Here is a 12544-nt window from a genome sequence, read left to right on the forward strand (position 1 = left end):
CCCGACACTGAGGCAGAGCAGGGAGAGTCTGGTTCTCAGAGAAGCCCCTGCAGCTCTCTCCTCTCCCTCTGATCTTTATTTGCTTCCCTGTGGTAGATAAGCAGGGAGTTTCCCGGGGGTCCTGGGAGAGCCCAGCTATGTCACCACCCTGTGCACCAGGGACACGTGACAGGCTGGAAGGGTATAAGATCTGTATAATAAGATCTTAATCCCACAGAGATACGGTTTCAGCTGCAAAACTTGAGCTCCCTATCAGCACTAAAGCATCCCCATTCTACTTTTTCGTAAGTCCCACCACCAAAAGAGAAAAAAGCATTTATATTCTCCCTAATCCTGAGCTATCCCCCAGCCTACTCCCAACCAAGAACATTGAGCAAACTTCTTTCCTCCATTTCAGAGGAGGAGGATGGGAAGTGCTTTTTCTTGTATGCAGAGACTACTACAAAGTGGGAGGGGCTTCTATTCAGGCCCCTTTGAAACTAATTGCCCATCTGTTCCGGATGCAGGTTTTTCCAGTTTTTACCTCTTTCTTGGAATATTGTCAAATGGAAGTACAAAATTACCATTTTTTAATTTTTTATAAATGGGCTTCAACCAACAAAGACATAAGGTTAGTCTATTATCAGCATGGAAACCTCTGTTATGGCTTCTCTATGCTCTACCAGGTGACCACCAGACCCCCACACTCTTCCAGCAAGCAGGGAAAATCAAAGAGGATTTCCAGAGACAGCAATAACTTTGCATTCTACCCACAGCTCTTTCTGTGGCAGCAAATCTTCACTGGGAAAAATGCAATTCCAAGAGAGTAGTAGGTAATCTACCTTCCTCTGAAAACAGGTGGTCACTTCAGGGAACTGGACACACTTTCACTCTTAATGATCAGTCTCCTTAGATTACTGTGGTCTGCTGTGAGCCTGGGAATCATAAGACAAAAACAAAGGAAGGAAAGAGAGAGAGAGGAAGGAAGGAAGGGAGGGAGGGAGGGAGGGAGGAAGGAAGGAGGAAGGGAGGGAGGGAGGAAAAGAGAAAACAAAGCTGAAATACAGCAAGAACCCATTCCTCTGTGGGTCGGGTGTACACAGGCTGGGTTCCCTCTCGCACACACACAGTGATGTGTTGCCCAGCATAAGAAATCACAGCTAGTGGACTCTCCTGGCTGAATTACATCTCTCAGAGGGGAGTTGAATAGGACAGAATTTAGATCTGAAAGATCAGGGCAGGATTAGGAGATAGAAGCAAGAACACAAACTTAGCCCATTTAATTCAGCACAGAAGGGCTCAGAAGGCCAGCATGATAGCACCTGGCCAATATTTAGCAAGCACCCCTAAGTACCCAGCACACTGAAGGAGCTCAGGGAAACAGGAAGGTGGTTGGCCCTAACCTGAGCAGACTCTCACGCCCCTAGCCTGTGAGAAGCCAGCAGTGAGCAATCACCAGGCAGGAGAGCTGTGGGGTCCACACTGGCCATGGAGGGAGGACAGGAGCAGAAGACCCACAGACCCTGACCTCACAGCAGCCCTCGTGGCCACAGGAGACACCTTTGCCTTGTCCCCCGGGGACACTGTAACAAGTCTTTACTGTCCTACAACTCTTCTTTTCATTACACAGTGGTTTTCAACCCTGCTTGCACATCAGAATTCTCTAGGGAGGTTTTTAAAACCCTGTTGCCCAGAACCCACCTCAGACTGATTAAACCAGACTCTGTGGGGGTGGCACCCAGGCCTCGGTGTTTCTTGGGGCTCCCCAGGAGGTCCCAATGTGGGGCCAAGACTGAGAACCACTGCGTGGAAGTAATTGTCCTAATTACCTCTCTAGCTTTTCTCTGCCTCAAATGCCTCTTATCTAACTTGTTATATTTCCTTTTTATTTTTAGTTTGTTCTACTTTGTCCTTTCAGCAGATAATTCTATAATACTCCATTAAGCCTTTTTTCACGCTTTAACTTTGCTCTTTCTCATTTAATTTTCATTGCCCGCTCCACTTACCCCATCTTCCCATCATGTTTGTTTTGTTTTCTGTTTTCTTTAGCCCAGCGTCAACATTTTCAGGGCACTTGATATGGGCAGAGTACTATAGTAGGCACTTAACTGCTGCTAAAAATTACATCTAATGCAGTAATATTTTCTATAACATCCTGTGCTATGTTTATAGGCTCTTGTCTTATGGAAGATTGGCATTTTGGCAAAGTATATCTCTCTTCCTAGGAAGCAGCTGCCATGGTGTATAAAAACGAGATCCAAAATATATTGCAACAAAAAAATTAAAGAAGCATTCACAAATATGAGGGAAAGAAGCATTAACAGCAATCTGAAACTAATTCTCAACATCTCCCCTGCCAAACTCTTGGCCTCACAATAGGAGAAAGATGCTGCCATTTACAACAGAAAGAAAAGGACCCAGAATGTCTGCATAACCAGCAAGGCTGTTCTCAGGCAACAGGATGTCTGTTGATTTAGGTTCATTTTCTCACTGTCTGCAGGCAAGCCCAAGAGCACACAGGCCAGTGGGTTGAGATGTGCAAGAAAGGGCCAGTAGGTGGTCCCAGAGCAGGGTGCTTCAGTCCTCCCAGGAAGCCATGCCTGCCTGCCCCTGTGCTGCTGCTCAGGTGAGGGCAGCCCTGGAGTCTCAGAACCGCAGGCCCTGCAGCTTCCCGGGTCTGGGGAGCCTCCTGAGAGCCCAGCACATTGTCTTCCCTACAGATCCCAGCCCAGCTCTGAAAACACCATTGAAGCCAATGGTTGTTTGCCAAATGGGTGAATGAATGAATAAATGACTCCCCCAATGAAATTACCCCTGGGAGAGTCCATGGGCCTGAAAAGGAAGGTGGATCCCACACTGGTACCCCTGTCCCCTGATACTATGATATAGTTCCTCAATTTCTCTATCTTCCTTTTGTCTTGATTTTTTTTTTTTTTTTTTTTTTTGGAATCAAGCCAGACACCTTGTTCGAGCAACAAGAGCTGAGACATTTGTTCCTTTTAGAAGCAACAAAATTTTTCAGTGCCAAATGGCAGGGGAGGAGATGAATAATTACATTATGTACTAATATAAAAGGAACCAAGCCGGCACCCTGACCTTGGTATACTGATAAGACTTCTATGGCCCTAGTCTCCTGCATCCCTTTCTTGGTGGAGCTGAGAATTCAACCAGACAATTCTCCCTGGAGATTCTCAGAGCCACAGTGAGAGAGGAGGGGACTAATAAGTGCTGCCCTAACCATGGTGCCACTGTTCTGTCTGTAGGTGGGACACACACTGAAGCTCACCCCTCCTACCTTCCATATGGGTCATCTGGTCACCAGCACAGGTCTAACTCAGATTACAAGGTATGCTCATGTGCCTAATTTCATAACTACCAACCACCACAAGGAACAGTGTTATCCTTATTTTATTGTCCAGGTAACTGAGGCCTAGGGAGGTAAGTGACTTGCAAGTAAGAGGTGGAGTTAGATGCAAACCCAGATCTGCCAAGTCTAAACTCAGTGGTCTCCACTGCAGCACAGCTGCCACTTGAGAACTGAGTGGGCAGAGAGAAAGGAGACCCCCAAGTTCCAGGACCTCTTCCCCCAGTCTTCTCTGTAGTATTCTCTCTGAGGCTTGTTTGAGCAGAGGTAGGGCTACCCAGCTACCTGCTCCTCAACAGTCTGTGCAAATTCAAAGAAATGGAGTGCAAGTTCAAGGAACTCGTTTAAAGAACAGGAAAAGCAACTTTCTTCTGAGGTTATGGTAAGTGAGAGCTGAAACATGGATTAGAAGACTTGCTAAGTTTTCCTCCACCTTCAAATTGTTCGTTCTTCCTTCTATTCCCAATGAGGCCCATAAACACATCTTCCTCCATCACTGTTTAATCTACTGGTTAATTTATCTGGTGCTCCCAACCAGCACCCTGGCCCTGGAAATGAAATATTAACTGAGTCAGCCTCACAGCCATCTCCAGCCATCTGATGCTAATTGAAAAGCAGGAAGCACTCCCACTTTTGTGGCAGTTTGTGTATTAGGCCTGGCAGTTCCTTCCTTAACCCTCTTCTGTCTGGTAAGGCTGAAGGCAGTAGAAGTTCCTGTCATGACAAGGCCTGTTTTTAGCACCACAACCCAAGACCTGGGGTCCTTCCCGGGGCTATGATCTTGGGAATGAGCTCCTTACTGCTCTTCTTTCACTCTCATACGTAGTGGACAGCAACTCGCTTTCAGGTCGGACACCCTGTGGGCAGAAGAAATCATGTCAGTTCAATGAGCATTTTTGAGGACCAGCATGAGCTCAACAGGTGCTTTTGGAGAATTACACGGATGATAAAAACAGACCAAATAACAAGTGTGAGGCAGCACTTGTAAATCATAAAACACCATATATAATAGCAGCTTCTGAATTTCTATAGATGAAGGGCTGAGGATAGAAACCTGGTTGGAAGATGCCACAGGAACTTCCCTTGAGGCTGTATTTTCATAACACACGAGATTGGAAAAGACATGAAGAATGGGAGGCTGATGGAGATTATGGGGGAGAATAGATAAAGCCCCCCAAACCATTCTTGCCTCTCTTACTAACTCCAGTATCATTATTTTTGTGGCAAGGAGAAAATTAACAAATAGTTAAGCAATGAGCCAAATGTTTGCAAGTATGATTTCATTTATTTCTCAAAGAAACCCTACAAGTTATTTTTCCCAATGTTACTAAGAAAAAAGTAGTTCTCTCTAGAAGTCACATGAAGGGACAGACATCCCCCAGGGCCAAGGAATTTGTGGCCTAATTGCTGGTCTTGACACAGGAAGGATGACTGAGCCCAGGGGACACAGCCTGCGTAGAGCCCGAGAAGGGTGGAGTCCAGGAGCAGGGCCCTGGCTGATGTTTCTACCTTGCACCTGGGCACCCTTACGCAAGCTACATTTTGTTCACGTTCACTTTTACTCCTGCCATAGGTCCAGGCCAAGCTGGTGGTCCCTCAGCAGATGGAGCACTTCCCACCACACTCTGTCCCAGGCTCCCACCAAATCATTACCTGTCCTCTCCTGTATTGTCCTCTACCTCGGGCTTTGATTTACTATTCACACTAACTCTCTCTCTCAGGCCTAGAGGAAGGTTGTTTGGGCCATTAACAATAAATTCTTAAAATTACCTCTAACCCATGGAAGATATAAATCACAGTCATAAACATAATGGACATTCTTGGGACTTTTCAAAATGACTTCCTGAATAATTTGGGATGAGTCAACAGGAATTATCTAGAAAGACAGGCTTATTTGAGCCCTGCTAACTGTTCTCTTGATATGAATACAGCTTTAAGCCCTCAGTATTTCTTCCTGCCTCAAGGCTTTATATAATACACACACACACACACACACACACACACACATGCGCGCACACATATATTCTCATTTCTTATGTAGAACATTCTTTCTCTACACATGCCCCCTACTGGTGTTTCAGGCAGGGTCCCAGCAGGAGACAGAGGTCACTCTCAGGGTGATTAGAGAGAGTCTAATGAAAGGGACATTCACAAAAGTGTGGTCAGGTGTTATGGATTGACTTGTGTCCCCAAAGAAAAGATATGTTGAAGTCCTAACCCCCAGTACCTTAGAATATGAAGTTATTTGGAAATTGGGTCATTGCAGATGTAATCAGTTAAGATGAGGTCACACTAGAGTAGGATGGGCACCTAATCCAATATGATCAGTGTCCTTCTAAGACAGCCACGTGAAGACAAAGACACACAGGGAGAATACCATTGACACTGAAGGCAGAGATTAGAGTTACGCAGCTGCAGGCCAAACCAAAGAACGTCAAAGATTGCCAACAAATCACCAGCAGCTAGCAAGAGGCAAGGAAGGACTCCTCTGTGGGTTTCAGAGAGAGCATGGCCCTGCTGACACTGTGATTCAGACTTCTAGCCTCCAGAACTGTGAGACAATAAATTTATGTTTTCTTAAACCACCAGTTTGTGATATTTTGTTAAGATAGCCATAGAAAACTAATACAGAAGGGTTATAAGAAACCAAAAAAAGATGGCAAAGCACCCAAGGGTAGCAACAGAGAACCATCCTGGCAACTACCACCCCAGGCCTGAAGCATGGAGGGTGGAGCCTTTACTGAAACCTGCAGCTGTGGGGGACAAGCTGTGGCTTCTGGTGGAGGAAGGCAGCCACCACCAACCCACAGCCTGGTGGGAAGGTGTCTGGGCTAATAACGCCCCAACTCACTCTCTTCCTTCTCTCCAGTTTCCCAAGGGTGCCTTCTATTGGTTAAACCAAATGGGCTGCCAGAGAGCAAGGGAGCCAGGTGGATGCTACCCAGGAAGGCCAGACTCCTGGAGTAGGAAGTAGAGTGGACGTGGAGGGGCAAACAGACTCAGTCTCAAATGCAAAGCACCTCCTCTTCAGGGAAGCCTTCCCTGCCCCTCTGACCAGAAGTTGGCCCCTCTAACATGCTCTAGCAATCCTTCTGCTTCTGCAGAATACTTATTACAGCTGCAATGGAGGAGCTAATTATGCAAATTACTAAGTGATGACTGGCTCTCATGCTAGAACACAAGCTCCATGAGAGAAGACACTATGTCTGTCTTTCATCAGTGAATCCTCAAGGTCTGGCACATAGTAAGAATGACAAGATTTATAGGATATGCCAAAAGCCAGGCAACCTGATATAAAAAGATCAAATATATAAATCCAAAAAGGTTGCCCTTGGCAAATTTCAAAGAACTATAGAGTGAGGTCACCATTACATTCTGCAGGTGGGTACTGACGGTGCAATTTATAATATCAAGGAATGTGACTGGCTTGAGCACTTGCTCACAGTCCTCCAAGAGTGGTGGGTGGGATGGGCAGTTGGGCAAAGTGAGGTGAGGCCAAGGTGGGTAGGGAGAGCATCTACCATGGGGCCAAGCAAACTTGAGCAGCTCCTATCTAAATTTGCTTGGGGTAGTCTGGTCCCAGTCATGCTGGGGAAATCAAGAAAGCTTAGGCGAATCTTTTCCCCACCAACATGGGAATTTAGGCCCCGGACTCATCCTCAGATATGGGATGCCACCTTTGCTCGTGCCTTTTTGCTTAGCAGATGACCCTCTTCCCAGCTTCTGGGGCACTCGCTAGTTCCCACTATTAATTTACCAGTTTGATTTCAAAATTTCAGTTATTGGCCTTTAAATCCAAAAGTGTAGGTCCCAAAAATTCAAACAATCCTCTCTTTTGAAGTGCATATACATTTAGGCTGTCATACGTTGAGATGTAAAGGTGGTTCCTAAGGTTGTTTTTTTTTTTACAATATTTTGCTTTGTGTAATTCAACATAGGTGACCTCATAGCCCTTCAGAAAAGAAGATAGATGAGCTCAATAAAGATCAGGAAACTCTGGCTCAAATTTGGAAGACAGTGTTTCATTGGATTGCTCTTTTACGCATGGGCGAATCACCCTTATCCAACTTTGCCTAGAGGGAGTTTGCAGTGAACACAACAATCGTTACAGCATTCTCAGAGTCTCTGTGCACATACTATTGATCTCCTCGTTTGACGGTTCTTTTGATTACAGCTGTAAATGTCAATAATTCTTCTTCTTGGTATTAACTGTTAACATCACCACAGAGTGTCTAACACATATATCTACTTTGAAAATGGAACAACAATATCAAGTTTAACTTCTAGGGCAGGAAGCAGAAACCTTGTAATCAAACAAATAAGCCTCACTAGCCCCTCTCAGCTGGCCTGACTTACCTGGACCACATTATCTGTCTTGAAAGTGGCACTGTCATCCCATTAATAGGCAGCAGGCCCCACGAGCCTCCTGTGATCAGCACGACTCCTCTGGGGAATGGACCAGCTGCCACAGGGAGTGGTCTCCTCAGGAACGAGTGCGTCACAGAGGAAGTGTTGACTCAGAGGAGGGACCAGCCAGAAGGCGAGTTGGCAGGCAGAGCTCTCCCTGAGTGAGCCATGCAGAAGATCTGCTCCCTCATCCATCTCTCCCTCTTCTGTGCAGGTAAGGCAGATCCTGAAACCTCAGCCATGCAAGATTCAGCAGCAAAGAGGCATCAAAGTTTCCAGGACCTGGTACTCAGGGACGTTGCCCCTTACTCAATGATCGCAGCCCCTAGTCCTCACTGAGCCCCTCTCTTGTGTCTTTTCCTCAGGAGTAATGCCAGCCGTGGTGTTGGTGCCTGAAAACCAAGCAGTGACTGTGCCCGTAGGGGGGTCTGCCACCCTCAGGTGCTCCATGGAAGGAGGAACGATCAGTAGCTACTACGCAAACTGGTACAGGAAGACCCAGGGTAACACACTGACTTTCATATACCGAGAATCGAACATCTATGGTCCTGGTTTCCAGGGCCGTTTCCAGGGTGGCCAGGATTTGCCCAGAAACCAGGCTGTACTGAAGATTGTTACGACATCGGAGAGTGATGAAGGATTTTACTACTGTGCCTGTGACTTACCACCCTGCTACAGGTCTACTTCTTCGCAGCTCAAAAACCAATGAGATCCATGTAGAACAGCAGTTCCAGAAAGATCATGACTTTCTCCTCCATTTAAGAAATGGAGGTCAAAGAAAGCTGGTGTTTCTGCCTTTCCTGCAGGTTCAGTCACTCTTGGCTTGCCCATGCACTCCTATGGCGCTCAGACAGGCCTCCCCACAGCGGGGTGTGGCCCAGTGTGGGGCAGAAGAAGGGAGAGGGGGAGCCAAAGGAATGAATTATAGCATCGACTGTAACAATTTTCTTGGAGCTTCATAAAAGATTTGGCCACAGACCCAAAGTGCTTAGGGTATGGTATAGATTAAAGAGGCACTTTCCAAAGAGCAAGTACGGGTGACGTCCAGCTTCTCCCCAGCCATGTACACCACGAATCAAGATGTCCTAGAGGAGGACTGGGGAGGTGGGGAGGCTCCTTTCCCTCCCCTCTGCATCAGCTAGCAGGCGCTGCCTGCCACCCTGCCCAACATGAGGGCGAGGCTCCACCCCTCACATTCTGTACGGTTTTGATGACCACTGACTGAATTTGGCATTTTGTCCTCCTTTTCTTCTCTACCTCTTCACTTTTTCCATATGTGCTAAAAAACAAAACGTTGAAAAATTGCTTCTCCTGGCACTTTTTTATCCTTTTTTGGATAGCTCAATTTAATACTGCACTTTTATCTTGAAAAATGTGCTTTTCCAGGCCGGGCGCGGTGGCTCACGCCTGTAATCCTAGCACTCTGGGAGGCCGAGGCGGGAGGATCGCTCAAGGTCAGGAGTTCGAGACCGGCCTGAGCAAGAGCAAGACCCCGTCTCTACTAAAAATAGAAAGAAATTATATGGACAACTAAAATATATATAGAAAAAAAATGAGCCGGGCATGGTGGTGCATGCCTGTAGTCCCAGCTACTCGGGAGGCTGAGGCAGTAGGATCGCTTGAGCCCAGGAGTTTGAGGTTGCTGTGAGCTAGGCTGACGCCACGGCACTCACTCTAGCCCGGGCAACAAAGTGAGACTCTGTCTCAAAAAAAAAAAAAAAAAAAAAAAAAAAAATGTGCTTTTCCAAATTTAGATGATTGACAGGGCTCTCCATTCCAAGGCTGAAACTGTGGCAGAAATCAGCCTTCCTTCTGGCCTCATCTAGAAAAATCTACCATTCACCTTATTAGACAGCCTCATCGTAACTTGTGGTGATGGCTATGTCCAGTAACTTGATTGTGGTGATGGCTTCACAGATGTACAGGTATATCAAAAGTCATCAAATTATGCACTGTAAATATGTGCAGTTTATTTCACCTCAAGTGTGCCTCAATAAGGTTGTAAAAATATTTGTTAAAATCTAAAATAAAAATTTTAAAGCCTCATTGGACTACTTCAGGCAATATCTAGGGAAAACTTTCTCGACTAATCCCTCTAATCAAATATCCTGCCTTCCTCAGAAGCACAAAGAAGCTGACCAGGGTCTGTCTGCCCCCCACACACTCTCGGTTCCAGTCAGGGCTTTCATTGCCTCATCAAGGGCCCCCGAGTCCTCCCTCCTTTCATGGCTCTGCCTGGTCGCTCTTACATATACGCATGGTATATAGGTATGAATGTTATGGTGCGCAACTGTTCCATGAGTTTTAGTCGTTACTGCCCCCATGAGCTGTTACCATTCATCTCCCCAGACAGCTACATTGGAACCCTTCAGAGAATCACTCTCCTCTACTCTTCATCCTAAACTTACTCACTGGGTCCTGCTACGCGATTCCAACATGGGCCTGTAACCTGGCTTCTACCTTTCTGTCCCACCCCTTTGGGCAGCTTCTTGAGTTGAACTGTCTGCAAGGCTCTGGATGGTTGGCTCTGCCCTTGGACAAAATCAGGTTCCCAAGTCCCCGTCCAGACAGGGCACCCTGAGCCCCAAGTTCTGGGAAGGCCTTAGGACCCAGCCTCCCTAGGATGTGTCCAGGTCACCACAGAGGGCCCATCACAACTCATCGAGCCTGCTGCCTGCTGCTCAAATCCAGTTATTCTTCTTTGAGCAGATGATAGGCAGGAAGGTGGGTATATCTCCAACACTGAAAGGGTATAATTCTCCCATTTTGCAATCACGACTTTGGAAAAAGAATGGCATCTGGAAAGCTGCCTATGCAGATGTCAAAGTTTTGAAAATATGGTTTTATAAAGCCTACAAGACGGATTCCTAGAAAGACACCCAATGAGTCCTCTGAGAGAGACTGGGAAGGATGTCTCTGAGGAAAAGCAGGTAAAAAAAAAAAATATCTGGACAAATCCATAAAATTGTATGTTAGCTGTAATAATAACTAACATCTGTTGAGTTCTTAGTGTGTTCTAGGCACCATTCTCAGCACTTTACATGTGTTATATGATTTAATTGTCACAACCACCAGAGGATTCATTTTTTATTATTATCCCCATTTTACAAATGGCACAGAAAAGCTAAAACACTTGCCCAAAACACTATAGCTGGTAAGGGAGAGCAACGGGCTTCAGACTCTGGGCTCTGTGCTAGAGGACGCAGCATGTGATTTGGGGAGGTAGGGGCCCATAGAACAGCCCATCTCCAGGACGTGTCAGAAACAAGGACAGCAGGGGCTGTGCCCTCACCGCCAGTCCTGCTCAAACTGATGCTCCGTGACACTCTGTCAAAAAACTGTGACAACGGAGCAGCGGTCTCAAATGACCTCTTGAATGTTTTCTAACTCTGAGATTTCATGATCCTGACACAAGCTTTACACAGTCTTCTGAAATCATCCATATCTCTCCATCTATGAAATGGGAATAATGAGTTCCAACTTCACTGTGTTGTAAAAATCTAATGTTAAGCGGTAAATGAATTGCATTGTACATAGTAGCTATTCAATAAATGTTACTTATTATAAGAAAGAGCAAACTACATTGTAGAATAATTGAGGACAAACTGAACTAAATTCCTGATCACCAACGAGATGCCACTTTGCAGGTATGAACTCACTTATCCTTATGACAACCCAGTAAGGTCATTATTAGCAGGATACTGAGCCTCAGAGGGACTGGATAGCTTGCTTACGGAAGCAGAGCCAGGATCTGGGTCTGACTTGAAGGCTAATTGCCCTGGCACTGGGCTAGCAGCTACGGAATATACTAAATAAATCCCTCACCTATAGTAGCATCTCAAGTAAAGCCTGGCTGGGAATAGGTGTGTGAAGTCCAGTCACCTTTGCTGATGCATAGGTTGCTTCTGACTCATTAGTCAGTTTCCAGAAGAGGGAATGGAAGTGGAGGTATCCAACTCCTTCCACTCCCTCCTCTCCCTCCCCTGCTTTAAAACGTCAACTGCAATTTCACTTCCAGGCTGTTCTCCTGAGATGCCTTGCTCCCCTGCTTGAAGGAAGACAGCTGCTACCCAGCGCACGGCACGTACACTCCCGAGCCACTCCCTAGGTCAGCAACTCTTCTCTCAGGCTACAATATGAGAAATGAACCCACATATCCCTTCCTTCTGAATGCTTGTCAGAGGTATAGCTTGCCGGACTCCCTTAGAATCTCTGGGGGTGTTCATGGATTCACTGCCTTTTCCTCCCCTTCTCAGGGGCCTGCCTGGAATGGCAGCTACAAGGGGTCTGGGGCTGGTGTAATGAGAGCTGGAGAAATTCCATGGGTTTCCATCAGGTCCAGAGAATTGCTAACTTTACCACCCATATGTATGTATTCTGTGAGGCAAAGCATGCAAATTTGTCTCTGTCATTGTCACTGACTTATCACTTATACAAAGGCAGCAAAAAGGCTCAAAACGTGACATCCACAGTTCTCTGCATTCAAAAATGAGCAAATGGGCAGTGGAAAACACTGGTGATCAAGGTGCAGGAGCCACTGTGCAAAGAATAGAAACTGATTTCTAAACAAGCCTTCTCTGCTTTAGGCAGGTCTTAGCCCCCCGCAGTGTCGCAGTCAATATCTGCCGGCTGATAAATTTTCCAAATTGACAAGATGAACAAACTCAGAATCAAGGCTTCTTTCCTACTCTTCAATTCAACACATTTCCCCAAAATACTAATCAAAATGAGAATTATGCAGCTTTAATTTTTTTGTCAAAGCACTTTATTCATTCATCCAGCAAATACTATCTC

General features: G+C 46.1%; 2 gene segments (V, D, J or C); both read left to right on the forward strand.

The window, feature by feature from the left end:
* LOC138393889 (T cell receptor alpha chain constant-like) overlaps nucleotides 1–12544 on the forward strand; it is a 273991-nt gene that overhangs the window by 131832 nt on the left and 129615 nt on the right.
* LOC138393882 (T cell receptor delta constant-like) overlaps nucleotides 1–12544 on the forward strand; it is a 171958-nt gene that overhangs the window by 110853 nt on the left and 48561 nt on the right. The window contains 1 exon segment of the C gene segment in view: nucleotides 10475–10500. Within this exon segment, the coding sequence occupies nucleotides 10475–10500 (26 nt within the window).

The sequence above is a fragment of the Eulemur rufifrons genome, chromosome 2 (assembly GCF_041146395.1).
Source record: "Eulemur rufifrons isolate Redbay chromosome 2, OSU_ERuf_1, whole genome shotgun sequence".
NCBI classification, from domain to species: domain Eukaryota; kingdom Metazoa; phylum Chordata; class Mammalia; order Primates; family Lemuridae; genus Eulemur; species Eulemur rufifrons.